Source organism: Bipolaris sorokiniana, assembly GCF_000338995.1.
Source record: "Bipolaris sorokiniana ND90Pr unplaced genomic scaffold COCSAscaffold_2, whole genome shotgun sequence".
In the NCBI taxonomy this organism is placed as follows: domain Eukaryota; kingdom Fungi; phylum Ascomycota; class Dothideomycetes; order Pleosporales; family Pleosporaceae; genus Bipolaris; species Bipolaris sorokiniana.
In genome coordinates, this window is record NW_006911896.1 from 1,594,747 (window position 1) to 1,621,100 (window position 26,354).

The window sequence follows — 26,354 nt, forward strand, 5'->3', positions numbered from 1 at the left end:
GAGCTAATAGTCAGGATATGGCATCGGCTTAGATACTTGACTGATTGCCACGTCTTATCGAGGAATAAAATTGGTGGTGGTGATGAAAAATGTGTGTTTTTCTTGATCGTGATGTCTGCTGTCTAGTGGAAGGTTGATAGTGAGGTGACTTCATACTACAGCACACATGTGTTTGTTGTCTTGTCGGCACCACTCTCTACAAGTTTACTATCACTGTATCATATTCTACTGCACCGATCCTTCACGACTCGCCCACACCATCTAGCCAAGGAGACTCAACCGCTCAAAAGACTTCACGACAGGCGCCTCGCGCTTCTTGCCCACCTCCTGCAGACTATCCCACAATGTCGCATCGCCACCAGTCGGCCTCAGCACACCAGCTTCAGCTTCAGCAGCAACACCATTCTCAACAGGTGCTGTGTCTGTCGCGGGTGGGTACATCTCCTTAACAGCGTCCTGACACTTCTCCATAACCTCACTGACAGCATTCGACACAGCGTCCGCGCGCTCTCTCATACCGCGCCTGATGAGACCCTCCACAAGACGCTGAATCTCGTCTTGCATACTGTTGATGCGCTCAATCAGGCGTTCGATAGAGTTCGTAAGATACTCTTCCTCGTACACGGTACCCTTCTTACCACGAGCACGCTTCCTCTCTTCACGACGCTTGTTCTTACTAGTCTTGCGCGTAGTCGTTGTGTTGACCGTACCGGTCTGATTCGTGTACCTTGTCATAAACGTTCCACCAGAGGTAGTGTCGGTCGGAGCGAGTGAGATATTGTCGGGAATATTGGCGTCGGCACCACCGTCCATCATGCCCTCGTAGAAAGCCATTGGATCTTCTGCCTTCTTGGTCCTCAGCTCCTTGAGTCGAGGCACCTGTGCTTGGAGTTGACCCTTCATATCAGCAAGGAACTCCGTCATGTCTGCACTACGCTCCACAAGACCCGGGTCGATGACTTCGGTAATAAGATTGGGTTCGCGGCGTAGTGTGACTATACGGATAGCTTCAGCGAAGTAGCAGCCACGGCAGAATAGTCGAGCTGCAGAAGAAGGATCCGACAGATAATCCAATGTGATCGTTGCTGCGGCGAGATAGTCCTTTGATTCCGAGAAACCTTCTGCCAAATCTGTTGCAATGGATGAGAGCTCGTCAGCACTGACTTCAGCCAGCACCGCACTTGATAGCGCTTCGCGCCAAAGGTTGGCCGATCGATAACATGGCCATGCCGACGAATGGTCACCCAAGTACTCATATGCTATCGCAGCCTCCTTGTTCTTGTTTTTCGCACGCAAGAAGTCTGCATACATGCGCATAATCTCTCGGAGACGGGCGTTGTCGTATTGGTACATACTCAGTGCTTCCGAGTAGAGATCATGCTTTTGCACATATTCCCGAACTTCGTCAAACGCTTGGAGGTCATTAAGATTTTTGAGTGCCTTCGTTCGGCGTCCAAGTTGGTCATCAATTCTGAACTTTCGGCGTGTCTCGGGCAGGTCTTGCAGGGATTGTAGATGTGGAAGATATTCTCGAGGATCCTGCCATAGTTAGAATTATATCAAAACAAGAGGAAATAAATATGGTTACCTTTTGTGACTGCTGAGCGATGAGCAATGCAAGCTCGAGATTATACAATCCTAATGATGTGTCATAGAGCTGATTGACATCTGCAAGGAAACAGATATGCTCAGCGGCTTTGTCAGTTAAAGAATCGTTCGATTCTGAATTTCGTTAGTCATATTCAGAAAACGAGTGCATAGCAAGTACCTTGCAGACGCCCTATCATCTGGAGCCCTGTCTCAAGTGCCGGAGGCGTCTTGGAAACATGAGCTGTGATGATATTTTGCAGATGAGCATCCTTATATTGAGGCTGTTCCAATACGGCAAGGAATGCATCACAAATTCGGTTGACCTTTTTCTCCACTTGTTCTTGCGAAAGTCGCGACTTTACTGCAAGGTCCTTTGTTTTAAGAGTTTCCTTGTACATGGTTTCTGAGACATCCTCATTCCTAATAGCATTAGTCATCAGTGTCTTGCCAGATTATAGCTCTACATACCGGAGCTGAGCTAAGAGCAGGTCAATGTGCTCAACCTTTTTAATCTGTGTGATGATCCTCTCAAGACTTGCAAGAAAACGCTCAGGGTCATGGTCATGGAGGATGTTCAAGTCCACACGCTGGCTGCGGCATGCGAAGAATGCTTCGTCGTAACGCTCTGCCTCGATGTTCCGCCGTATCGCAGCAAGTACAAGCGCTCGGGGGTATATTGTCTCTAGATTTCCCCTAGGCATTTGGAGTATAACTGAGTATGTTGTGGGGATGACGGTAACGATCTTCGCGCCTCTCTCGATGCTTCTGCATCTCTCGTCCTTTTGCGGCTCATCTGCAGGCACCTCGAGATCTGAAGAAGTCAATATAAAATCAAGGTTCACATGCACATCAAATCGTACCATCTACGTTGGTAAGGTGAACAAATTTCAGGAGATGTTGAGTTGTCGTGAAAATAAGATGTGCAGGCGTGACCACGAAAGATGTGCAATTGCGGGCCAATATTCGCTCGTTGGCGAACAGGGCTCCGCTCTTGGTCAACCCGAAAGTCAATGTCTGCAAAATTTAGTCGTTGCTTTTACTCAATCGTGGGTAATTTGCGCACCTGTCCTTCAAACTTGACTACCTGAACTTCAGGTGCAAATGCAGGAAACTTGTTCACAAGTGATGTCTGAGGAGGCAAGTCCGCCGCCATTTCATCGGCATTGATCTCATGCAACGCACCATTCTGAAGCAAGGTGTAGAGTGCCTCATGGTCTATGCTGGAGAGCAAAGCAGAAGCGCCATCAGCTTCCATGATAGGTCCCTGGGGTAATAGTGTCTCCCCTTCAGATCGCCAAAGGGAACTTTCTTCTTCTTCCCAGCTGTCTGTTAGCACAAATATTTGATTATCACCAACAAATGTAACGTGGCGTGGACAATGGCCGGAGACCGCATCGCTTTTCCAGAGGAAGTCAGGCTTCGGTACTGGCCGCTTGTTGAGATCAAGCGCGTATACCGATAGATCATGATGCGAAAGCACAGCCAAACGAGTGCCTGATTTTGACAATGCAACATCGACGGTTTTGGATTCGAGTGACAAACTGTGGAATGCCATTGGAGGAGGAACATTTGCAATGCGCAGCGGGGTGAGCTTCAGGACCACTGATGTATGTCAACCACAAAGCTGTAGATATATGTGAGTTGGATTACTTACACCCATCTATTGATGCAACCATGCCGAAGTCATTCGGCGGTACAGCCGAGCCAGTCGGGGTCGTAGATGCATATTCCAGCACCTCAAGAGCACCTATCATCATATCAACTACTATACAACAATTGGCTTTGAAAGATCACTTACCTAGAGTTGAGAGGGCTACTGCCAGAGGACGTTCTGCATGCCAGCTACACATGACATTTTTCGGAGCAGTTTCTGGGAATGGTAACTCCTGTTTGAGATAGTAGTGGTAATTGCTCATTGTCCATAGCTGAACTTTGTCCGTGTACGAAACGGCTAGAACGTTAGAGTCACTATTCCATGCAAGTGTTACAGGTTTTTCGATTGTTGCAAGCTCTTCAGGAGTAAATCGAAGATCGAACTGGCCATGGCGAAGTCCGTTGCGCTCAAAAAAGACCACTTCGACCTTGTCGCTGGTACGTCGGGTACTAGCAATCAGGTTCCCAGATGGTCTCCAACTGAGAGCTCCTTCCAAGCCGTCAACAGGCTCGCTCACACTATCCAGCGTTCCTTCTCGGGAATATACTCGAATCATGCGACGTGTCTCCTCCTCAACTTTGCTGACAGCGAACCAAGCACCGTCTCCTCTCCAGCTGATGGTGACAGATCGATCGTCAAGCGGACTCAGTACGCCCTCATCGATGGTCTCTGGCACTGTTGGGTCCTGGAGTGCTCTAGCTCGTTTGCCTTTGAACTGTGTCTCTCTCTTTCCCCATCCTACTGAGACATGACTGGATACGTTGACGTCTTCGGGTGTCAAGTTGACGCTGGCTATGTTTTCGATATCACGACTCATTAGCAGTAGCGTATCCGCCTGAGTGGTAATAGCGAGGAGTTCCTCATCTGGCGACCAAGCAGCGGCAGAGATGCCTATGTCCACTGAACCCACAATCTCAACTAGCTCTTCATTCGACGACGGGTTTTCTCTAACTAGCACAATATCCCCGCCGGCTAAGATTAGACACGATGTTGAAGTGTCAGAAAAATGGTGTAGACTCAAGATTGCGTCATGGGTAAGCGAGGGCAATGGACAGGGCGCATCCCACGACGCAATGTTCTCAAGTTTTTCCTGACCACTCGCGCGTGTGTGGTGTAGTCTTTTCAGTTCGATAGTCGCACGTGATTCCGAGGGGCCAAAAGCGCATATCAGTGCATTGGATGCAGCGTCCCAGGCAGTGGCTGTGAGTGGAAGGGGCTCCTCTCCGGCAAATCGCAGGAGCGATCTTCCCACAATCTTGAGATTGCGCATCGCTGGAGAATCATATGCTTGGTGAGTGTTGGTAGTTTGTGTTCTTTGACGGCTACAATATTCGAGCGCTATGAGTGGTCGCGAATTTTTGGTGATGCTAGCGCCGAGCTTCTACCGAATGATAATGCGTCACATCATCACAGTCAACCGCGGCGGTGTTGCGAGTGCAAGAGCCATTGAGCTAAACATTGTACATTTTTGGTACAGTTTTGGCCTTTTCAATATAGGCTTAAAAAATCTCTGAAGAGTATTGCACACTACAAGGCGTCGCGCCCACCGATCAGCCCGCCATTATCCGACGAGTTAGCACCACAAGTCTTCAGTTTATGTTACAAGCAGTGAGAGACAGACAATGAAATTGATACTGCTATGTCTATACGGTCACCAAAAGGGCCGCCCAATATTCTACAGGCATTGTGTCCCTGGCGTGCCCGAGCCCCATGTCCACACTGTGAGAGATGGTGCCTATTTGTTCTTCTTGGTTTGCCAGACTGTGAGGATATTGCAGTTAGTTTCTGTTTAATTGCTTGCAGAGCAGTATAAGAAGGCTCACCAGCGAGGAGGAAGGGAAGGGAGAATCCAGTGGCTATGCCTGTGTTAGTATGTATTATACTATGGGAGTCTTCTCGATCGCACCCATGAATCCCCAGTACTTGAAGGCAAAGCCCTTCTTGAGGGGGTCAAATGGCAAGTTGCTGCGCGGGCCCTCGGGGTAGTGGTACGGGCTGGAGAACTGGGCGCGAGTGGACTGGAAGCCGCGGCGGGCGACAAGGGTTGGGGCCGATGCGGCGCGGAAAGTAGCACGGGCGAGCATCTTGGCCAGTTAGTGAAGGTATCAATTGGCACAGAGCTGGAGCATACTTTGGCTGTGTTGTGGAGGGGAGATGTTGCGGAGTTGTCGTCGCGATGGTTCGATGAGAGCAGCTTCCCTACCCACACGCACATGTCTTGGCAGAAAAGGTCTGTGCGTGCTACTTTTTTGATCGCGCCCATAGCCATTCCTCGTCATTCCGTCGCATGAGAGCTACACCACCACATATCACCCCCCTCCCCCCCCTCACCTAGAGCGCGCGCACATAACCTGCCACCATGGATGACGATATGTTTGAAGTTTTCGAGGGCGGCCCCTCCAAGGACGCTGCGCCCCGCAAGACCAAGAAGCGCCAGGCCAACGGCGATGTCAAGTCGCCAGTGCCTGTCGAAGATGCTAGCATGTCGGATGCGCCAGCAGAAGCACAAGGTGGCGCAAACGAAAACAGCGCAGCCGAGACACTGAAGAAACGGCAGAAGCGTGATGCCGAGCCCGAGCCTATTGTTACCGACGATTTCGAGACGGAGCAATCGCGCGAAGTCGCTGCTGCTGCTGGACTGCAGGCACAGACCCAAGACGGACAGGCCGTAGTACTTTCACATCAGGTCCGACATCAGGTCGCCTTACCGCCGGACTACGACTATGTCCCCATTTCTGAGCACAAGCCTCCGACGGAGCCGGCGCGCACATGGCCCTTTGCACTGGATCCCTTCCAGCAGGTCTCTATTGCCTCGATCCAGCGCAACGAGAGTGTCCTCGTATCAGCGCATACTTCAGCCGGAAAGACGGTCGTGGCAGAGTACGCTATTGCACAATGTCTCAAGAACAATCAGCGAGTCATCTACACCAGTCCCATCAAGGCTCTCAGCAACCAGAAGTACCGAGAGTTCATGGCAGAGTTCGGCGACGTCGGTCTCATGACAGGTGATGTCACCATCAACCCAACCGCCACATGTTTAGTCATGACAACGGAGGTGTGTATCGTGCAAAAAGTCTAGATCTCGTAGAGGCTAACATTTGCAGATTCTACGATCCATGTTATACAGAGGATCCGAAATCATGCGTGAAGTAGCTTGGGTTGTGTTTGATGAGGTGCACTACCTTCGTGACAAGTCGAGAGGTGTTGTATGGGAAGAGACTATCATTCTGCTCCCTGACAAGGTCCGCTACGTCTTTCTGTCCGCCACCATTCCCAACTCGATGCAGTTTGCCGAATGGATCACCAAAACCCATAGCCAGCCATGTCACGTCGTTTACACCGATTTCCGTCCAACCCCGCTACAACACTATTTCTTCCCTGCTGGTGCCGATGGTATACATTTGGTGGTTGATGAGAAGGGCATGTTTCGCGAAGAGAACTTCCAAAAAGCTATGTCGTCCATCGCTGACAAGGCTGGAACTGACGCGAAAGACTTTATGGCCAAACGCAAGGGCAAAGGCAAGGACAAGAAGACCAATACAGGCGGCAACAGAGAGCAGACGGACATTTACAAGATTGTCAAGATGATCATGGTTAAGAGCTACAATCCCGTCATTGTGTTCAGCTTCAGTAAGCGCGAGTGTGAAAACTACGCGCTAGCTATGAGCTCCCTTGCGTTCAACGACGAATCCGAGAAGGCCATGGTCACAAAGGTGTTCAATAGCGCTATTGAGATGCTTTCGGAAGAGGACCGGCAATTACCTCAGATCCAGAATATTCTTCCTCTTCTTCGGAGAGGTGTTGGGGTTCATCATTCTGGATTACTTCCCATTCTCAAGGAAACTATCGAAATACTGTTCCAGGAGGGCTTGATTAAAGTACTCTTCGCGACAGAGACGTTCTCCATCGGTCTCAACATGCCGGCCAAGACTGTTGTGTTCACAAGTGTACGCAAGTTCGATGGAGTGTCCCAAAGATGGGTTACGCCTTCGGAATTTATTCAAATGTCCGGTCGAGCCGGTCGTCGTGGTCTTGACGACCGTGGTATTGTCATCATGATGATTGACGAACAGATGGAGCCTGCTGTAGCCAAGGAAATTGTACGCGGTCAGCAGGACAATTTGAACTCGGCTTTCCATCTTGGCTACAATATGATTCTGAACTTGATGCGAGTGGAAGGCATCTCTCCCGAGTTCATGTTGGAAAGGTGCTTCTATCAATTCCAGAGCACAGCTGGTGTCTCCAATCTAGAAAAACGTAAGTCCTACTTTCCATCGATCCTGTTCATTTACTGACAGCCACAGAACTTGAGGAACTCGAGCAAGAAAAGCTAAACACCACCATCATTGATGAAGCCGCCGTCAAGGATTACTACAATCTGCGACAGCAACTGGACACTCACACCAAGGACATGCGCGACGTAATTATGCACCCCAACTACTGCCTGCCATTCCTGCAGGGTGGCCGGCTCGTCAAGGTTAGCTACAAAGACCACGATTTTGGATGGGGTGCAGTTGTAGCATTTGCCCCTCGCAAAGCAAACAAGGGCGAAGTCCTACCACCTCAAGAGTCATATATCGTCGACGTTCTGCTCATCGTCGGCAGTGATAATAAATTTGCCCCTGTAGTGAACGATGGCTTGCCCCCTGGTGTCCGGCCGCCTGCGCCTGGGGACAAGGGCAAGATGGAAGTGGTACCCGTAGTCCTGAACTGCATTGAGTCAATTGGTCACCTCCGCGTATTCCTGCCAAATGATCTCAAGTCAACGGAACAGAGGAACAATGTTCGCAAGGCGCTTAACGAAGTCGAGAAGCGTTTCCCAGATGGTATTGCCATTTTGGATCCTATTGAGAACATGAATATCAAGGACGAAAGCTTCAAGAGGCTTCTAAGGGTAAGTGTACACAGGCCGCTGTTATGGTGCATGACTAACTTGACATAGAAAATTGAAGTACTGGAATCTCGTCTCCTGTCGAATCCTCTTCACAACTCGCCCAGGTTACCTGAGCTTTACAGCCAATACGCAAAGAAAATTGCAATTGGTGAAAAGATCAAAAACACCAAAAAGGAGATCGCCAACGCATTGTCCGTTATTCAGCTTGATGAACTGAAGAGCAGAAAACGTGTACTGCGTCGACTAGGCTTCATCGACGATGCCGATGTCGTCCAGCTGAAAGCCCGCGTTGCCTGCGAAATCAGCACGGGTGACGAATTAGTTCTCAGCGAACTGCTCTTCAACCGGTTCTTCAATGAGCTGACACCCGAGCAATGCGCCGCCTGTCTGAGTTGTTTCATCTTTGAGGAGAAGACACAGGAAGTGCCAGCGCTAAAAGAAGAACTCGCCAAGCCTTACCGCGAGATCCAGCAGCAAGCCAGAGTCATCGCCAAAATGTCGCAAGAGAGTAAGCTGACGCTCAACGAGGAGGAATACCTCAAATCTTTCAAATACGAGCTCATGGAGGTTGTGTTTGCCTGGTCAAAGGGTGCTACTTTCTCGGAGATTTGGTATGTTCGCCCAGCCGTTTGTATTTGATCCATAGCTAATGTGTTTAAGCAAAATGACCGATGTCTACGAAGGCAGTCTCATTCGCCTTTTCAGGCGACTGGAGGAGTTGCTCCGGCAGATAGCCCAAGCCGCCAAAGTTATGGGCAGTGAAGAGCTTGAGCAAAAGTTTACTGCAGCACTGGAGCTCGTTCGTCGGGATCTTGTCGCTGCCCAGTCTCTTTACCTCTAACTTGATTTTTTGCGTCTGTCTTGTATAACATGGTATTGTTGAGTCGCTGTAAATGTTTTCGTTATTTAGCAGGTAAGTGCGGTATGTAGATGGTGTTCCCTTGTATGACGTCTAAACGAACGCGCCACAAAACGAACAAGCAAGTTTTTTTTCAGGTGCGCAAAAGGGGCATTCACCGTTTGGTCCTTCAAAAGGAGAGACTCCACAAGGTGTGTCCTGAGTAGAAATTGACTAGATCAGATGCCGCGGACCTAGTGCCGTGGCAGATGATCCCCCACGGATATATGGTTTCCAGCATACTGTGCAACTAAAGACATGATATCGTGTGAAATTGCCATAATGATGAGGGCATTTGAATCGAATTAGTCCAGAGATAAAGGCCGTACAACACGAGGGGTTCCAGGGATGCACATAGCAGAGGCTTTTACACTGAACGACACGTGACGTGGTGCACGGTCGGTCTCCCAGCACGTACCATCTTGGGTTCTGCTGGGCATGCCTTTGCTTGTCTCCACTACCAACAACAACACACCCGACACCGCCCAAACCGCCCACGCAACCAGAACATCGCCTCCCGCGCCACCCTCTACGCATCACCACCTGCCGCGCGGTGCCCCGCAAAGCAGATCTGCGACTTTCACAGCGTTTGCCGGCTGCTCGTTGTCGCCATGAACGTACAATATCAGGCTTTCACGCCCCCTCACCTCTTGAACAATAACAACCGCCGCTCGCCCACTCGCAACAGTATGTCCACTCGCTGCTACCAAAACATCAACCACGGACCAGCAACTAATCTCAGACACTGCTCTTCAGTCATGCCATCCTCCACTGCCATGACGGGCCGCAAGCGGAAAGCCGACGATGAGGGAAGTGCCGGCGACGACGACCGCATGAGTGCATCCCCATCTACTTCTCCTGCCATCCTCCCCCGACCTGCGCCACGAGGCATGAAACGTATGCGAACCAACGTTTCCGGTCGACAGCTCCCTCTGCCACGCCTCCTCGAGACACTAAGCGCCGACGAGATGCGGAACCTACTACAGTCCATCTGTCAGCGCCACCCAGATATTGGCAACGAAGTCGTCACCACAGCGCCTCGCCCCAGTATCCAATCAGCCATGGAAGTTTTGTCCAAATATGAGGCGGCATTCCAGGGGGCATTTCCGTTTGGCAACCGTGCATCATCAGATTACGCATACAATAGGGTCCGTCAACAGCTTGATGATCTGCTGGACTCTCTCAAGGACTTCACGCCTCACTTTCTCCCACCAAACGAACAACAGCCCGCCACCTCACTCGCCTTCCTAGATGGAGCCACCGAAATTCTCCACCGCCTTCCCAACTGGGATACCTACCAGCACAACCGACACAAACAGGAGGCGTATGAAGAGATGGCTAAAGCATGGGCAATAGTCATTCGGGAGGCAGCAAAGAGAGCAGGTGGAATACAACTCCAGTATGGTGGATGGGATCAGAAAATTGCCAAGCACAATGAGGTCTCAGGTGGAAAGATGCAAGAGGCTGTCAGTGAGCTGCGCGGGGGTCTTGGCTGGATGGGTGCCGAGACTGGCAATGCAACCACAGCTGGGCCTACTGATGCCATGTCAATTCGCCAGCAACTACTGAGCGGGAACTACGGAAGTGGCTCCTCCGCCAGCATAGGTGCATGGTAGATGGTCAGTCCGGTTGATGCTAGCTCAAATGGCAGCATCTACTGGTACTACCCATCTTCATTTCTATCGGTGGTCCCTCACCACCGAGTCACTTTCTACCATCCATCTCGGCATTATTACCATCGCGATCTTCCAAAACTCACGGCCTGATCCACATCAGCAAATGATACCATTGTATGGAGGTATATTTCCATGATAACGACTGCATAGCGTTTCCTTCAATCTCTATTTACGTACAATAGGCATCTGGCACATGGGCTTTTGATGCATAAGGCGTACTGGATGTGGTCTCTTTGTGAGGCCTCGATATTTCATTTCTTAGGCTTGTGTTTCTCGCCTCTTCGGCGCAATGTTTTGTTAGTATTACCTGTCATGTACCCCTCAACATCTGGGCTCATTTGTGATGGGCTGTATTCTCTCCTTTGTTTGGTTTTTCTTGCTTCTGGGCATCAAGGCTTTTGATTGGAATAGGAACATGGTTAGGGAGGTGTTTTTGTACAGGTGATTCCTACCTGTAGTATTGACGAGTGAATAGAATATTCGTATATATGAAATCGCCGTCCCATTGCTGTGAAAGTGTTGTTTGTGTGTGTTACCCGTTAATGAGGTATGGGGTACAGTTCTAAGCGCATGTTTGCTAATAGGCATCTCTGGTAGCTTCCGTGGTGGTGTCAATCACATATATTGGCAGTTGGACTCTGTATCTAATGTAAGCAAGCGCGGCAGTGGTGCATTGCCGTGCAGCCCAAGAATGGCAGTCACGACTAGCAGCTACACCTTCTCACCTTCACTTCATACTGCTCACTCTCATCATTGCTGTAACACATACACACACGCAGCCTCGCCAGATGCACTGTACTCAGCTTCATATCCCGCTATTTTTCTCCATCCAGCTCAACCTAGAAGCGTGCCAGTTCTAGATAAAAACATGGCTATCACCCACGAAAATCCGAAAATCGAAGCTTATGTCGAATGCGACAGAGCACACCTACAGGAGTTTGACGAGGACGATGGCGAGACAACCACCACTGTCACCAAATATATCGAAGCGAAATCTGCCGCAGAATTTGCAGTTCAAGTCGAAGTCCATCGGCCATTCCCTCGTTACGCTATGATCTTCAAGCTCTACATAGACGGCAACTCCGTTCGTTCGCGCATCATTGGTGATCGCCAATACCAGAGAGTGAGAGGGAGCGTGAAGCGAGAGTTCAACACTACTGTTACAAAGATTGTAGACGGACAACGCACATTGCGAAAGTTTTGCTTTTCCGAGCTTCAGATTGGTGAGATACCTGCCACCGGTTGAGCTGTGTCTGCTAACAAATGTTTTTCAGAAGATTCATATGATTATGATCTAGGAGACGCGCTCATTAAGGGCCTAAAATCGATCGGTCTCATTACCGTGAAAGCGTACTACATTGAAAATCTCCGAGACGTGCGCTCCAACAACAGATATGTCAACAAGAAGCAAATTGGTGTCGGTCCAATCCCGGAGAAGGTGTTGAAAGGACAGGCTTTCACACACTACGCAGAGTACGTTCCCTTGATCGTTGTAAAAATCTATATTGATTCTTGATACAGGCTAGGCACGGAAGTCAAAGAGCCCCAGATATACTCGAGCCATACAGAATTTGATTATGTCGATCAGCAGAGACTGCCCTTTGCCACTTGGAACTTCAAATACCGCTCGAGAGGTACAAGTCGCTGCTATCTAGTTTTTCTTCTTAGCATAAACTTTGGCTAACAGGTTATAGCTGCCCTTCAGTCACTACTCGTCATCCCACGGAGCCTGTCTCCTCAACTCATTCAAGCCAAAGACAACGAGACGCATGTGGTCAACGCATCAGATTCGAAACAAGACAGTCTCCTGACAAAATTAAAGAAAGAATCAGGCCTCAAACGCGAGTACCCGGCTATTCTTGGAGGTAGCGAGGACGACGATGAGGTATCATTCGTATCTTCAGCAAAGCGCCCACGACCCAACATCACCATTAACGAGAGTGGACGCGAGATTATCGATCTTACGTAGGGCATAATTGGGTACCGTGGCATGATGATGGTGGTCCCAGGGCACTGCTTTCATACATCCCATTCATGTAATATGGTTTATCAATGGCTTTTTTACAAGCTTACAGTTTGCGCTTATGGCCTGCCAGGGGATCAAGTGGCCCATTTGTAAACAATCTGCTCTAGTGCAGTTCCTTGAGATATGATCCATATACTGGCTTTCAGTGACCAGTCAGCACTCCTCATTAGCAACTCCAGCCCTGAAGTTAGTGGAAAGTGCAAGAACATCGTTATTCAGCAACCCACTCCCTCAACCAAGGATCCAAGCGGTTTACTCGTCATCCCTAAACTAGATTTTTTACATAGCTCCCAACACGAGTATAAAACCAGCTGCCCCCTCCCCCCCCCGCCTATGTACTATTCCTTAAGGCGCCTCAAGCCGTAATAAGATACCCGACTGATGACGAGAGTTTGTCGCTGATAATTATCAAGCCGACAAGCCAAGCTGAGGTCTGCAACGATGAGAGGTAGCCTGTCAATTGCCAAACGCACAGCTACTGGCAGTGGAAAAGCAACTGGTTATGCTATTCATTCTCTTCCATGCGAATAGTGTCCAAGAAGGCTAAAGTGTAGTCTCTTTTGGCCTACTGAATGAGAACAAAATCAAAACAATTTGAGCGTGTTTTAGATAATCTCGTGGCGCAAAGCTGAGGTGGAGGGTTTGCCGTTTTTGAAACACCCTCGTCCATCTCCATCCCGTGGCAAAATCTCATTTGCCCTTGGCCAAAATTATTTCTGGCGATCATCCTATGGAATTTTTGCGACGGTGCGGATTTTCTCAATTGCAGTGTGTTCCCTACACTGCAAATGACTACAATTACATACTTATAAAGCTTCATAGAATCTTTGGCCATTTGAGATCTTCTATTTCTGTTGTAAATACTTGAGGGAACATATCACTCAAAACATGCTTAGCCTCAAGGACATGTCCTGCCTGTCATTGAAATTGTGTATTCATACCAGCAGAACACAGTGCGACCCTCCTTCTTCACCACATATGACCATCCTTTTTCGCATCTATAGCGCTCTCACTCCAGTACAACAATCTCGTCCTTATTGGTGGGCAGGCATCGACGCTTTGCACTCCTTTCCACCACTAATTTAACCTCGGAGTCCTCATCATTCTCGGCACGTTGTCGTTTCATTACGGGCATCACTTCTTTCCCGGGCTACATACAATTGGTCAGTCATGGATTTACAAGTTCTGATGACACAGGAAATTCGTTACGTGATAATCATCCAGCGGTCGAGCCTTCTTCGCCATTGAAAGTTTGCTGGCGGAGCCCTTCTCTAAGGACACAGAATTCTGAAGCGGAGGGAGTATATGGAGTGATCTGAGAGCAGCTACGATACGATTCCGTTAGGCTTTATCTCTTCTGGAGCAGTGTCGCGTACCTGCAGAGCGGTATCTGAATTGGATAATAGCGAATGGACGGTCTCCATCGACATGGTCGGCTTCGACCCACGTCACTGGTGCAATGCGTTCGAAGGGATCAAGTCTATCCAACCAGTTAGCGGACTCAAGAAATTGAGAGCTCGCTTGGAGTTGTACTGTGTTTTGAGCGAAACAGCCGAGCCTTTCAGTGCCTTTTCTGGAACCTTGTCATACTCATGTATAGTTGGTGCCTTCTTGCCTGCGCTTGAGACACGAACGTTGGTGATGCGATAGAAAGACACCGATATGTCACCCGTGGCCGCTAGTTGGTTCTGCACCGCTGTGTTTACTGGCTCTGTCTCATCGTCTATGAGGAACTTCATTAGGCCAGTCTGATGAGAAATAGGGATCAAGCTTACGTGTGTCCAGCGTGGCAAACCGAAATCGCTGCCCAATGAAGAGATTTCCAACATGAGCACTGCTGGCACAAGCATACCTTGATACCCCATGCAGACGGCCGACATAGGTGTCATGTATGTATTTGCGCATGCTCACACCGTCGATGCTGACCTCTGCTTTGATGCCGTACTCCTTGAATAAGTTTGGAGGGATGAAGTACTGGACGCCAAACTGCTCGCCTGCTTCTGACTGGATGTAAACTGTTTTAGTTTTAGAGCGTGCATCTTCGCCGTCGTCGTACTCTGTCAGCCGGCACCCGTCAACAGTGACTTCAGCATATAAGCCGGGGTAGGCAATGCTGGGCGCCATTTCGTGGTGTTGAACGGAAATGGGAGTTTCTGGGAGGTTGAGGATTAGAACGTGGAGGCATACAGTGCGCAAGGCACGTACTTTGTGATAGGAAGGAGCGGCTTCAGTATGTAAACAAACAGCTGCGTGGTCTACGTGTTGATGGCAGTTATGATACTGCTAACATCACTGAGCTCTCTCATCTTCATCGTTCATGCCTGGATACTTTTGACCCACCATGATTCACTCATCACTGATGGTATTTATATCCGCATGAGTCTTGGAGGTTGAACAAATACTCCGCATCGGTCGTACAAAGCCATCTTTCAGAACGTCCCTGGGGATGTCATGGTAAACATCGATAGTCAAAATCGATCCCATAATAACTCACACAGCTACAATTTTTTGTACTGCCATATTCAGCTTTCAGACGCTCCTACTGGCAACTATCCGAAATATCAAAGACTGCAGGTCGATTGTTGCACTGTTAGTCTCTCTGTGGCATGCATCACAAAGCCGCCGCTCAAGACGTTTCTACGTATGGATTGAAATCCCTAGTACTATTTGTCCGCTCTAGTGCACCGCCATAAGCATTCGGCATTTCTAATCCGAATGCAGAAATTCTCAATACCACATAATCCTCAAAGTACCACCTCAGTACTCTAAAACGATTACCTAGTTTCTTCCAAACTCATTCATCCCTAAACCCAACCACTACCCTCCGTCTTACCCGACCATCACCGCTCAACTCCGCTCTACCCAATCCCAAATTCCCTAAACCCCATATCCGTTAGACTTCCCACTCCCACTCCTACTCGCACTCCCATCGCACCAAAACCCAATGACGTCCCCCCATGACGTCTGCCAAGCCACCCTCTCCAGAAACCCCCAAAAGGGGGTGTGGGTTGGCAGACGAGTGGGAAGCCACTACGCCCAAGCGTGCCTTTTACTACTCGCCGCGGAAACAAAAAAATGGCCGTTAAACCGCTTAGCGTTAGTAAGTGCAGAAGGAGTGGGATGAGGGAATTTCCAAGGCAGAAGGAAGGCGATGGGAATGTGGATTTCGCCATCTATGTATGTATGTGGAACGCCACGATTTGTGATTGGAGTTGGGGATGATGGGCGGGATCTACGTTCCGGGTTGTGGGTGTGGGTGTGTGGAGAAAAGATACGCAGATACGCCTTTGTGAAGGTGTCATGGTATTGTCGGGATTTCCAGCATGATTCTGACATGGAACTACACTTTTGCAGGGGAGGGGGGGAAGAGAGCTAAACGTCTAGTTTGTTCAATCAAAGTTTATTTAGAACCAGAAAGAAGAGTGACAGGCATGTAGCTTCTGCCAACTTCCATTCCAGTACAGCTTCATCATACCATTATCGCGCACTTTAAAATTTCGTTACGTCGTGTATCGCAAATGGCCCACTTGTGAGGGAGGGGGGATGCCAACGCCCAAGTTGATGCAGTGTCGTGCCATGCATATGCATGCTAAGAAAGAAAAACAAACGCCAAGAATGATGTGGTGCAAGGAAATTCGTTGACTGCGTGGAAAATCATGTGTCGTCTATAGTCCGGGAAATCTGCTCGCTTCAAATCTTCTCTGTAAGGGCTCCTTGTCCCATTAGTCTAGTCTCCCTGCTGGTTCGGCGCAGGTAAGCCTGGAGGGAAAACATGGATAGTACAGTAAGCCCGAGAAGCAGCAAGATGATTTGCATCCACTTGACTACAGTCTGCTCTGATGTTAGTAAAAAAGCATTTCGCAACATGTGATGATAAGGAACTTACAGCTTCGTTGCAAGCAACGCTAGCATTCTGCTTATCCCGACCAGTGACAAATTCGGGTTGAAATCGGCATGCGGCCATTTCTCGGGTACAGTACACGTTTGTATTCATTTTTCCACTCATCATCAGTCGCTCCTGGGTGCATCCCCATCGGTCGTTGCCCAGTTTCGTGTAGTGTAGTGCGAGCGATACGATGGCCATGACCGCTCCAGCAAGGGACATGAAGACAAGACTGAGTATCCAGAAACGGCGTACAGTCTAGGCATGAAAGTTAGGTTTCTACTGTTTCCGTGTAAGAACCGATATACCAACCGAGTTAATCAAGGCGTCCATTCCTGGTTTTCGCAAGGTACTCCACGCGATAATGGCGATAACGGCCGCGGCCAAGTTTAGGCATCCCGATACAATTGTCGCATCGGTATCTGCGTCGGTAAAGTACACAATTGTCGCATCCGTCACAAACTGCCTTGCTCGCTCATCGAATTCGGAGGTCTTAACGAGAACGCCTCGCGATACAACCCAGTCGGTTAGGATCCAGTAGTGGGTTGTCAAAGCCACCGAAACCACAGATATGAGCAGGTAGAGTATCGACGGTACCAAAGCCAACTTGAGAATAATGTCGAATCGCAACATGTTGGCGTAGATGCGCAAGAATCGGACCTGGCACAGGCGTGCAGGCAACGATAGCAATGCAGAAGAGTAATCCAAGTTCCAAGGTGTCAAAAAAGAAGGCAGGTATGTACGGTAGCTCGCAAGGGCACGGGTACCACGTAGCTAAAATAAGAGCGACAGGCTCGACTCGGGTTTCCTGCTCGCAGCCATATCGACGCCCAAAAACGGAGGACAGAAAAGCTTGTCTGGGGCTCGGCACACCGCCACGATCCGCTCATTGAGGTACTTGGCCGTGTCAGCGCAGTGTAGCGCTACACTGGAACCATGAGTATGCCGGACGGGCGCGAGCCATTGGACATGGCCAAGAAGGGATGAGGCGTACTCTTGGCGAGACGTGTTTTGCGCCTACCTTGCGGGTGGAGTCTGGCGTTAAAGAAAGCGCCCCAGCCATTCCGACGTGGCCCTTCACCGCACACTCGGCAAATCAACCCCGACCCCTCGGTGCTTCAACGTGGAGTCATAAATGGGGATAGCAGAAAGGCCCTATCGAAGGTCTCTTTTGGCAGTGTGTGAGTGGAATGGTCGTGGAGTTGGTGGCTAAGTTTGGTTGGCAAAAGAACGTCACGGTACCCCGCGAAGGAAGGAGCCGGAACCACCGTGCAAATATTGCCAAGTCCTACGGACCGCTCAGGTTCTGCCGTTTATCCCGCCACGATTCGCCTTTTGGCATACACATACGTCTAGATCACGATGCTGGGTGGGCAAGCGACGCAGGTACAATGCTGTGTGGGACATGGACATGACTAGATCGCGTTGGCGGCAGCATGTGCCTTGATTTCTCTCCTAGCTTTTCACCATTTTTCATGACGATATCCCCGCATAACCTCAACCCTCGCAGGACACTGGCTTCCATGAGATCACGTTCAACGCGACCTGCACCCGTTCGTGCCGTGGGACTGCGCTTGGCTTGATACAGTCATCTGCCCCGGCCATCGGGACATGTATAATACGAGCAGATAAACACATATGCAGGTAGTGAGTACATTCTAGCCTAGTTAAAAGCCACATGCATGTCTTAGTCAGTATTGGTGATTGCTCTTAGGAAGCAGCCCAGCCACCATAATTTCTGGAATATGTATTCTCCACCGGACGAATCTTGAAGCCGGTCATATTGCCTTATCACATCAAAATCCAAAGTTCATGACATCTTCCTCGGACTTCGTTGTCCAAGTCACAGTATAGAAAATATGCTTTCGCACCAAGTGCTTTCCGTCAACACTCCTTTTTGCAACATGTGATGACTTCGTACCATCAGACTCTCCGATTCTCTCGAGGGTGCCCTCAAGTTCTGCTAGTTCACTAGGCACTACCTCCGCAGCTGAACCAGGTCCAGCTGGCGTGGGATCTACATAGAAGACGAGATACGGTAGAGAAGCGGTGCTGGGCCGAAAGGCTCTGACCTTTGAAATGAATCGATTGCCACCGAGTTGCTTCTTATGCTGTAAGAGGAAGTATCCGACCCATCGTCCAATCGGCGACCCTAGTCCATCAAGTCAGCATCAAAATCCAACTGCCAATAATTTTAGTGCTATACGGACTACTAACCCAAGATTGCTCTGCCCCCAACCGTATCCATGGTAAAGTCACTGCCCGGCCAAACTTGGGTCTCACTCTGAGGAGGCTGTAGTGTTCCAAGCGCTGTTCTGATCATATCTCGAGAAGTTGGGTTCATAATCTGTGTCACAAGGAGGTATTTGACATCAGCGATGTTGGAAGCACCAGCTCGGTTCCAGACAGCCCATGCTATATCTGAGGGTGTGCCGATATGAGGCAGCTCTTCGGGAAGTGGCTTTCGGAACCAGGTGAACTTTTCGGCGCAGAAACTCAAGCTCATAATGTTCATGAGAACGACGAGTCCGTTTGGATTAACGGCGAACTCGTATGTAGCACCTGTTGCCTGCATGAAATCTCAGTCAGCAATAGTCTTGTTGAGTAGTGTGATCTGCAAACACTTGCCCTATACTCTCTGCCACACACATCGTAGTACTGGTTTGCTTCTAGAGGGAGAGAACCATCCGGGAGCCTTTTGATAGCAGGACCGTCACGATGATTGATCTTGAAACACTTGTTAGAACCACCGTCTTTCTCTGCCTTGGTGTCTAAGCCTAGCTCATCAAAAGCAGGCTTAATACCATGATACGCGTCAAAGTCGCACTCCTTTTCAACCTCTTTCCTCAACTTCTCGCTGTCGTCGAAGCCCCATCTCGCCAGATCTTCCCGCCCATCACCGTCGAAGGGACTCTGGCATGTCTCTTGAAAGTTGGGAAAGTCCTTGAAGAACCATCGCGCGATGCTGTCTTTGGACTTCATAGCCGCATCGAGCGTACGCCCGATTTCAGCAGACTTTTCGAATTTGGTTGGTTCAGCAAGAGCATGAGCTATAGAGGAAGAGCCCAAATCAATAGAGGCAACATCGGCGAGAGTGACGTTGACATGGGTGACGTTTTCAGGTGATGGTCTCGGAGACACAATGGCGCCAGCGCTGGCGAGGGTGGCTATCAATACAGCAAAGACGAACTGAAGCTTCATCTTGAAGTCGAACGATGAGAGTAGACTAATTTTGCTGCTACTTTAAAGCTTACCCGTGTGTAGAGCGATGGTTGGAGGAAAGATGAGTCTACTTAAGTACACACAGACCCTGACTGGGTGAAAGTGAAGGTAAGGCACGAGCGAGTGACCAATGTAGAATTCACGCTTTAGCAGCTACAAACAGCCAGGTGATTTTGAGATCAGTGTCAAACGTAACTTTCATTATGTGTGCACAGATAGGTGTCACGCTCAGGTGAAGCACGTGTCTTGGGTTCATTCAGGTAGGCAGCATAGGCATAAGAAGTGGTAGTGAGTGCGATGATGAAATCGTATATTCAGTACAAATTCACTGTACCCCATCAATAAGAGCGCTGATACCATGTGAGCCAATTCCAAGTGTCCCCCTTCTATTTTAGATCATACATGTTTATACAAAGTCAAACACATCACCCCTATCTGCAACCATCTTGCCCACTCTCTTTGTGCCAACAATCCTTTCCAGTTCCATCTTTTCCCATTTCGAGAAGCACACTCTGACACTGGCTTCTGCCCTGCTAATTTCAGCCCGTTCCAGCGTCTTGCCAATGAAGCCTACCACTTCGTCATAAAATATCGGGTTCTCCGGCACGCCGTAGAACACGACCCGTTTAACACCTCGAATCTTGTAACGGTGGAAATGGTGGGCACGGCCCGTGTACAGTAACAGCGAATGCTTTCCGTTCATAAAGTGTGAGCGGGCTTTACGCACGTCGGTCACATCGGTATATTCGCTGATTGAGGCATAGGAAAAGTCCGAGTCGACGAGCGAGTTGCGCACGCGGACAAAGTCCAGGTAAGATGGAATGAAGACCAAAACACCCAACCCTCCCTCTGGCGGCCTCGGCATGCGGTTGATCGATGGCAGGATGGATGTGTTGAAGTATTTAAAGCGTGCATCTGGATCAGTAAGATGAGATGGTGAGTCGAAGCGCAGGAACGTCTGCTTCACGCCGTACGACATTGTTTCTATGAGACCGTCCGTGTTATCGGCAGTGTACTTTAAGCGCCCGGCTACGTTACGCATATGCTTGTTGTACAGAGTATTGATCTTTGGTGTCAGGAACGCCGAGAGCACAATGGTCTGTCGAATGTGCGGTGCGTGTCCGTCCAAGTACCACGAGCGCACCCGTGAAAAGTCGCAGCCGTGGGAATCTTTTGGCTGAAGATTCAGGTGCTCAAAAACAAACTCTGTGTGATCCCAGTTCTGCATCAGGGTAGCATCGGCTTGTTCCATAATTACCATCTCAATGGATGATAGGAAATCGTAATCTCGCTTCTTGGGATCGCCAGACTCGATTGCTCGACGCAGACCGAGAGTAGAGGCAAAGATGATGTCGGAATTGTAGAAAGTTGAGAACAACTTCAGCGTCTTGCGTGTCAGCTTGATGCCGATGCGGAACTCATTTTCGTCGTTGCCTTCGAATAGTTGGCGGAAATCTGTGGGCTTGTCGTCTGAAAACTTGTCTTCTGGCAGTGAAAAGCTGTCGAGAAATCGCTTCTTGTTTTCTTGCTGTTCAAAATCGTAGAGTTTGGTGATGGAATCCAAGACGCGCACACAGGCCTGTTTGGTCTCAAGAAGGAACAGTATCTTGGGGCGCGTAAAGCCCTGATCGCGGTATTCGGCATCATCGTCGTCGCTTGCAGCTGCCAGCTTTGCGTTATTCTTAAGTATACAATCGCGTGTCATGAGAATATGATTTAGCGCATGGAGACAGGTGATATCTCGAAGGCGGTTAGCGTTTTGTACTGTTCGCGCACCAAACAGCAAGTCTTGGTAGCCAAACAGGGACAGCGCAATGGTTTGTTCGACAGGGTCAAAGTCTCCGACTTTCTTATGCGCATTCTCCACCAATCGGGCCTTCAACTGGACGTCGCGAGTGCTCTTCACTTTCCTCGAGGGTGGCTGGACCTCGTCGCTCGGGACTTGGAGAATGCCAAAACCCTTTGCGCTGCCTGATGTCGTGCGCAGCTTGTGCGATGACCATTGGTTTGCCGCTATCCGTTTCAGCCGTGGTGCCAATTCGTTCTCGTCTGGATTTGCAAAGTGTTTCTCGTAGGCCTTTTCCAACTCCTGTTCCTTGATATCATCTCCGTCTGCTTGGTCGTTGTCGGAATCGCCCTGCTCTGCCTCGTCCTCGCGATCGGTCGCATTGGCTTCTGCGTCTTCCAATTGGTCTGTATCTGTGGCAGCGGCCTGTTCTGGTTTATGATCGTGCTCAATCTTTCGCCTCTTTTTCCGGGGTTCATCTGAGCCAGTATCGCGGGCGGAGAACGATTGGAGGAGAGCTGCATAGGCGTTGGCGGCTGGCTGAGCCTCTTCCTCCTCCTCGTCATCGTCGTCGGAAGCATTGCTTTCGGAGCCTTCAGATTCGCTATGTTCAGAGTCGGATGGTGCACGCATGTTGACATTGCTTCATTTGACAGTTAGCATCTAGACGACCCTCTCTGTAACAAATATCCGTACTCACGAATCTTCAATCTCGTCAGCGGTCCTTGCAGCAGCGAAACCACCTCTTCCGCCGCCTCTTCCTCTTCCTCTTGCGCCACCTCTGCCTCGTCCCCTACCCCGGAAACCACCGCGGCCTCTAACGGGCGCCATAGTCGTTATGCGCGCGCTTCTTGAATGCGCCTGGTTTTTATTGAGATGAATAGCAGAATTCCCAGCGCCTGGAAAGATTTCAATATGAACAGCTACTTTGCACCCCTAAAGTAGCCCTGGTGTTGCGCAGCAATTAAATTTTCCGAGTCGCTATAGCGCGTCAGTTGGATGCGCCTGTAGTTCAAGGGTCCCGCCAGAAAATATATCGACATGGCCCGTGCAAGCGAACTGCCGCACCTGCCCAGATTTCGTGAAGAATATCGACGTGCCCCACCAACCACATTGTCATCTTTGATAGCCGCCAGCGTCTCAACACCACGACTACGTCCACGATCACCGCCGCCCAGACCACAATCGCTATCATGGCTGAGAACGACTCTTTCCTCCATCTCGCGCGTCCCCTCGGCCCTGCGCCTCTGGGTGCCCAGCCATCGACTGCCCCGCTGAACGTCGCCATCCAGCCCCAGGTATGCGACTACTGCAGTGAGAGGCTGCCAGCTTCGCTCTCTGACCCGCTGTGAACAGGCCGTCTTCTCCATCCTTGACCATGCCCTCCGCCGCCCCGCCGACCAGGAACGCGTCATTGGTACCCTCCTCGGCACCCGCAGCGAAGACGGCACTGAGATTGAGATCCGCAACTGCTATGCTGTCCCCCACACCGAGACGGCCGAGCAGGTCGAGGTCGACATGGACTACCAGAAGCAGATGCTTGCCCTCCACCTCCGCGCCAACCCCCGCGAAGTCCTCGTCGGCTGGTACGCAACCAGCAGCGACCTCAACACCTTCTCCGCCCTCATCCAGAACTTCTACAGCCAACAGGGCGACGGAACATGGCCACACCCCGCCGTTCATCTGACTGTCTCGACTGTCCCAGGCCAGGACATTGAATCCAAGACATACATCTCCGCACCCATTGGTGTCACTGCCGAGCGCGCGGCCGACTCTTGCCTGTTCATCCCAGTACCCCACGAGATCAAGTACGGCGAGGCCGAGAGGTCAGGTCTGGAGCTCATCTCCTCCGCAAAGGACAGCGAGAACCGGTCACAGGAGGTCATGACCGACCTGGATTCATTGGAGCGTGCCATCCAACATGTCCTTGACATGCTTGAGCGCGTGTCCACTTACGTTAACAATGTTCTGGACGAAGAGGCCGAGCCTTCATCCGCACTGGGCCAGTTCCTGATGAACGCACTCAGCTTAGCACCCAAGGTTGAGCCTGCTGACATTGAGCGCGACTTGTACGTTGAGATACAGTTTTTTTTTAGTGATATCTGGCTTTGCTAACATGTAGCAGCAACGCACACATCCAGGATGTCCTTGTGGTATCATACCTCGCAAACACAATCCGCACACAAATCGACCTCTCCAACCGTCTGGCAACAGCAGCGCTGACCATGGGCGGTGGTGATGTTCTTGGCGGTGAAGGCAAGAAGGACGGTGAAAACAGGGGCAAGGGAGGTGACCGACGAGGCGGAGGCAAGGGAAGGCAGCAGAGGGAACAAGAGGCATGAGCGTGCCTAAAAAAGGGATACATTGCAAGGAGTTTGGCGTTTGGCTAACACGTTATTCTAGACGGAGTCAAGCCTCTAGCAACAGAGGGCGTGGGAATGCCCGTTTCTAAATGGTTGATAGATTCAGCATCAGGAATGCGGGCGGATCTTGGAAACGTGGAAACCCGTGGATTCAAGGCATCATTGCAGCCATGACAAATGATGATGATGACGACGATGAAGATGTTTAGGTGGTCGAGCTGCAGGCCGCCTGCTCCTGTTCAACAGAAAAAGCCTTTGCCTAGTAAAAGCGCTGTATACCTAGTAGTTTTGTTTGACACGGCCGCGGTGGTTAGAATTATCACTACGCTGAGGCGTATGTTGGAACGTGGAATGCCAGATATTTTGACCTGCTGAATTATATGTATGTACCATTGTGTTGCTTGGTGAGTGTTGTATGGTGAGGGATGTATAGCCGTACATAGGAATAAAGAAGGATGCTAGCATGGTGAGCTGTGCATACTTATCAACAATTGACACATGATGAATTGGCAATGATTCAATTTCATTCTTCTTTGGGGTATCCTTATTCCGTATACTAATCGCCCATGCATCCCATAACGCACAATCTCCATTCACTCTCTGCCGCTCTCTTTTTCTTTTACAGCAATACAGGACCACCGGCACTCAAACCCATCACGCACTCTTCCCCACGCCCTCCTCCTCCCTCCTCTTCTTCTTCTTCTTCCTCCTCCTCTCATCCTCCTCCTTCCCCCTCCCCTTCTCCCCCCCATCCACCCCCTCCTTCCCTCCCTCCACCACCCTCTCTCCAGCCCTCTCCTTATCCGCCAGCACCGCCCCCTCATCCGTATCAAACGCCTTCCTCTTCCGCTTCAACTCCTTATCCGTCTCCAGCATTTCACTCACCCTGCCCAGCTTCCCCGTATCCCTGCGCAGCATGAATTTAAAATCGTCAAGTTTGATCTTCGCGCGCCGCGCGTGGTGCGCCACCGACGCGGCTTCGTGGCATGTTTCGATGATGTAGTCTGTTATTATTTCGTCGAGGACGCGGACGGTTTCCGGGAGGGGATAGTCGTTGTCGCCGAAGGCGAGGAGGAAGGCTTCTACTGTTTTTTATATGGTCAGAATTTAGGAGGGGTTATTTTTTTTGGAGGGAGGGAGGGGAGGAGGCAGGGAAGGGAAGGAAAAGGAAAGACGTACAGTCTTGTGTTGGGAATTGCTGGCCTTTTTGGCGTAGGCGCATACGCGGTTCCGTCATGTTTGCGACGAAAGAGCGAGCGCGCGAAAGCGAACGACGACGACGACGGCAGCGGCAGCGGCGGCGTTGGATGAGTTTTGTATCTGGCGCGTCGGGATAGTGCTGTGTATCTTTATTCCGCGTTCAAGTAATAGTTTGCGTTACACAAGTACCACTTATCACCGCGATATCTATTGTTCAGTCGTAGGAATCAAAAGCCAGCAGGCGCAGCGCCCAGCCCCAACCTTGCAATGACGATCGAAGGGGGTGTGGGTCAGCAGTGCGCACTGGCCCTCTTCCCTCCGTCCCTCTCTGTCCGCCGCGGGAAACCAACACCCACCACATGTTTAACCTGTTGTACACTACATGCGACACAAAGTAAAATTAAACCACAACTTCACTACTTGCACTCCCCTAGCCCCCCTTTTTTTTCCTCTTTCTCTCTTTCTCTCTCTCTCTCACCACACAAATACATACAAATCAGTACAAAACAACATCCTTAGCGCATCAACGATCATGGTAACTATCCCACCCCCCCCCTCTCAGTCCTCAGCAACCTCAAGTTAACACACCTAACAGACCGCCCTCTTCAACTTCCAATCCCTCCTTCTCGTCATCCTCCTCACAATCTGCACCTCGACATACGCACACTCGGTGTTCCCGGGCATAATCGATCGCAACAAGGAAAACTGGATTGTGTCGCCGTTGTGGAAGGCGGCGAGGGTCGGGGAGAGGTTGAGTCCGTATGTTAGTATTGCGTGTGTGGTCATGGCTGTGAGTCTTGCTTTTCTCCTCTCTTTCTTTCTTTCTTTCTTCCTTCCTTCCTACCTTTTTTTGATTCACGATGTGAGTGTGCGATGGGGCAAGAGTTGGTGTGTTCAAGGAGAGGAAAGTCCAACGACTGACGTCAAAACAGACGCTCGAGTTCATGGGATAATGTAGACTTTCTGTGTCAAGTGGGATGGTACGCTATATTCTTGAACAGTAAGGTGACAGCCACCATGGGCGTTTTTTTTTTGAAAGCGAGGCGTTGTGGGGGAAGTATTTTGATATAATATAAAGAGCATATCGTGGCATCATCTCCAAAAAAACACATGTCATCTCTCGGCACAAACACCAACGTACAAAACTCAAGTCACAACACCT

General features: G+C 50.1%; 12 protein-coding genes across 12 annotated transcripts; 5 read left to right on the forward strand and 7 right to left on the reverse strand.

The window, feature by feature from the left end:
* Nucleotides 1-76: 76 nt before the first annotated feature.
* Nucleotides 77-4,543, reverse strand: COCSADRAFT_134165 (uncharacterized protein). Its single transcript, XM_007697854.1, has 8 exons — nt 3,389-4,543; nt 3,245-3,337; nt 2,654-3,192; nt 2,451-2,604; nt 2,059-2,401; nt 1,769-2,010; nt 1,589-1,722; nt 77-1,539 (listed from the first exon to the last, which is right to left on the reverse strand). Exons 1-8 carry the CDS (start codon nt 4,512-4,514, stop codon nt 262-264), a joined length of 3,909 nt encoding a protein of 1,302 aa, XP_007696044.1. The 5' UTR covers nt 4,515-4,543; the 3' UTR covers nt 77-261.
* A 130-nt stretch (nt 4,544-4,673) lies between these two features.
* COCSADRAFT_33349 (uncharacterized protein) lies at nt 4,674-5,411 on the reverse strand. The gene is made up of 4 exons (XM_007697329.1): nt 5,376-5,411; nt 5,151-5,328; nt 5,070-5,100; nt 4,674-5,007 (listed from the first exon to the last, which is right to left on the reverse strand). The coding sequence occupies exons 2-4, from the start codon at nt 5,326-5,328 to the stop codon at nt 4,980-4,982; spliced, it is 237 nt and encodes a 78-aa protein (XP_007695519.1). The 5' UTR covers nt 5,376-5,411; the 3' UTR covers nt 4,674-4,979.
* Nucleotides 5,412-5,564: 153 nt separating this feature from the next.
* On the forward strand, nt 5,565-9,274 carry COCSADRAFT_178265 (uncharacterized protein). Its single transcript, XM_007697855.1, has 5 exons — nt 5,565-6,299; nt 6,349-7,501; nt 7,549-8,138; nt 8,187-8,749; nt 8,799-9,274. The coding sequence occupies exons 1-5, from the start codon at nt 5,604-5,606 to the stop codon at nt 8,977-8,979; spliced, it is 3,183 nt and encodes a 1,060-aa protein (XP_007696045.1). The 5' UTR covers nt 5,565-5,603; the 3' UTR covers nt 8,980-9,274.
* Nucleotides 9,275-9,647: 373 nt separating this feature from the next.
* COCSADRAFT_167681 (uncharacterized protein) lies at nt 9,648-10,652 on the forward strand (the record flags this gene model as incomplete). Its single annotated transcript, XM_007697856.1, has 2 exons — nt 9,648-9,723; nt 9,793-10,652. 2 exons carry the CDS (start codon nt 9,648-9,650, stop codon nt 10,650-10,652), a joined length of 936 nt encoding a protein of 311 aa, XP_007696046.1.
* A 928-nt stretch (nt 10,653-11,580) lies between these two features.
* COCSADRAFT_187380 (uncharacterized protein) lies at nt 11,581-12,741 on the forward strand (the record flags this gene model as incomplete). The annotated part of the gene is made up of 4 exons (XM_007697857.1): nt 11,581-11,935; nt 11,987-12,185; nt 12,234-12,346; nt 12,407-12,741. The coding sequence occupies 4 exons, from the start codon at nt 11,581-11,583 to the stop codon at nt 12,679-12,681; spliced, it is 942 nt and encodes a 313-aa protein (XP_007696047.1). The 3' UTR covers nt 12,682-12,741.
* A 956-nt stretch (nt 12,742-13,697) lies between these two features.
* On the reverse strand, nt 13,698-14,862 carry COCSADRAFT_178268 (uncharacterized protein; the record flags this gene model as incomplete). Its single annotated transcript, XM_007697858.1, has 5 exons — nt 13,698-13,888; nt 13,948-14,063; nt 14,115-14,218; nt 14,272-14,461; nt 14,514-14,862. The coding sequence occupies 5 exons, from the start codon at nt 14,860-14,862 to the stop codon at nt 13,748-13,750; spliced, it is 900 nt and encodes a 299-aa protein (XP_007696048.1). The 3' UTR covers nt 13,698-13,747.
* Nucleotides 14,863-16,169: 1,307 nt separating this feature from the next.
* COCSADRAFT_272820 (uncharacterized protein) lies at nt 16,170-17,532 on the reverse strand. Its single transcript, XM_007697859.1, has 3 exons — nt 16,934-17,532; nt 16,625-16,879; nt 16,170-16,569 (listed from the first exon to the last, which is right to left on the reverse strand). Exons 1-3 carry the CDS (start codon nt 17,252-17,254, stop codon nt 16,429-16,431), a joined length of 717 nt encoding a protein of 238 aa, XP_007696049.1. The 5' UTR covers nt 17,255-17,532; the 3' UTR covers nt 16,170-16,428.
* An 885-nt stretch (nt 17,533-18,417) lies between these two features.
* COCSADRAFT_80127 (uncharacterized protein) lies at nt 18,418-19,822 on the reverse strand (the record flags this gene model as incomplete). The annotated part of the gene is made up of 3 exons (XM_007697860.1): nt 18,418-18,773; nt 18,839-19,190; nt 19,244-19,822. 3 exons carry the CDS (start codon nt 19,820-19,822, stop codon nt 18,418-18,420), a joined length of 1,287 nt encoding a protein of 428 aa, XP_007696050.1.
* Nucleotides 19,823-20,173: 351 nt separating this feature from the next.
* Nucleotides 20,174-22,620, reverse strand: COCSADRAFT_134186 (uncharacterized protein). The gene is made up of 2 exons (XM_007697861.1): nt 22,326-22,620; nt 20,174-22,272 (listed from the first exon to the last, which is right to left on the reverse strand). Exon 2 carries the CDS (start codon nt 22,260-22,262, stop codon nt 20,250-20,252), a length of 2,013 nt encoding a protein of 670 aa, XP_007696051.1. The 5' UTR covers nt 22,263-22,272; nt 22,326-22,620; the 3' UTR covers nt 20,174-20,249.
* Nucleotides 22,621-22,700: 80 nt separating this feature from the next.
* COCSADRAFT_33354 (uncharacterized protein) lies at nt 22,701-24,461 on the forward strand. The gene is made up of 3 exons (XM_007697330.1): nt 22,701-22,927; nt 22,986-23,698; nt 23,755-24,461. The coding sequence occupies exons 1-3, from the start codon at nt 22,823-22,825 to the stop codon at nt 23,969-23,971; spliced, it is 1,035 nt and encodes a 344-aa protein (XP_007695520.1). The 5' UTR covers nt 22,701-22,822; the 3' UTR covers nt 23,972-24,461.
* A 37-nt stretch (nt 24,462-24,498) lies between these two features.
* COCSADRAFT_187386 (uncharacterized protein) lies at nt 24,499-25,410 on the reverse strand. Its single transcript, XM_007697862.1, has 2 exons — nt 25,172-25,410; nt 24,499-25,077 (listed from the first exon to the last, which is right to left on the reverse strand). The coding sequence occupies exons 1-2, from the start codon at nt 25,227-25,229 to the stop codon at nt 24,647-24,649; spliced, it is 489 nt and encodes a 162-aa protein (XP_007696052.1). The 5' UTR covers nt 25,230-25,410; the 3' UTR covers nt 24,499-24,646.
* Nucleotides 25,411-25,530: 120 nt separating this feature from the next.
* COCSADRAFT_33355 (uncharacterized protein) lies at nt 25,531-26,328 on the forward strand. The gene is made up of 3 exons (XM_007697331.1): nt 25,531-25,727; nt 25,788-25,982; nt 26,125-26,328. Exons 1-3 carry the CDS (start codon nt 25,725-25,727, stop codon nt 26,143-26,145), a joined length of 219 nt encoding a protein of 72 aa, XP_007695521.1. The 5' UTR covers nt 25,531-25,724; the 3' UTR covers nt 26,146-26,328.
* Nucleotides 26,329-26,354: the final 26 nt, after the last annotated feature.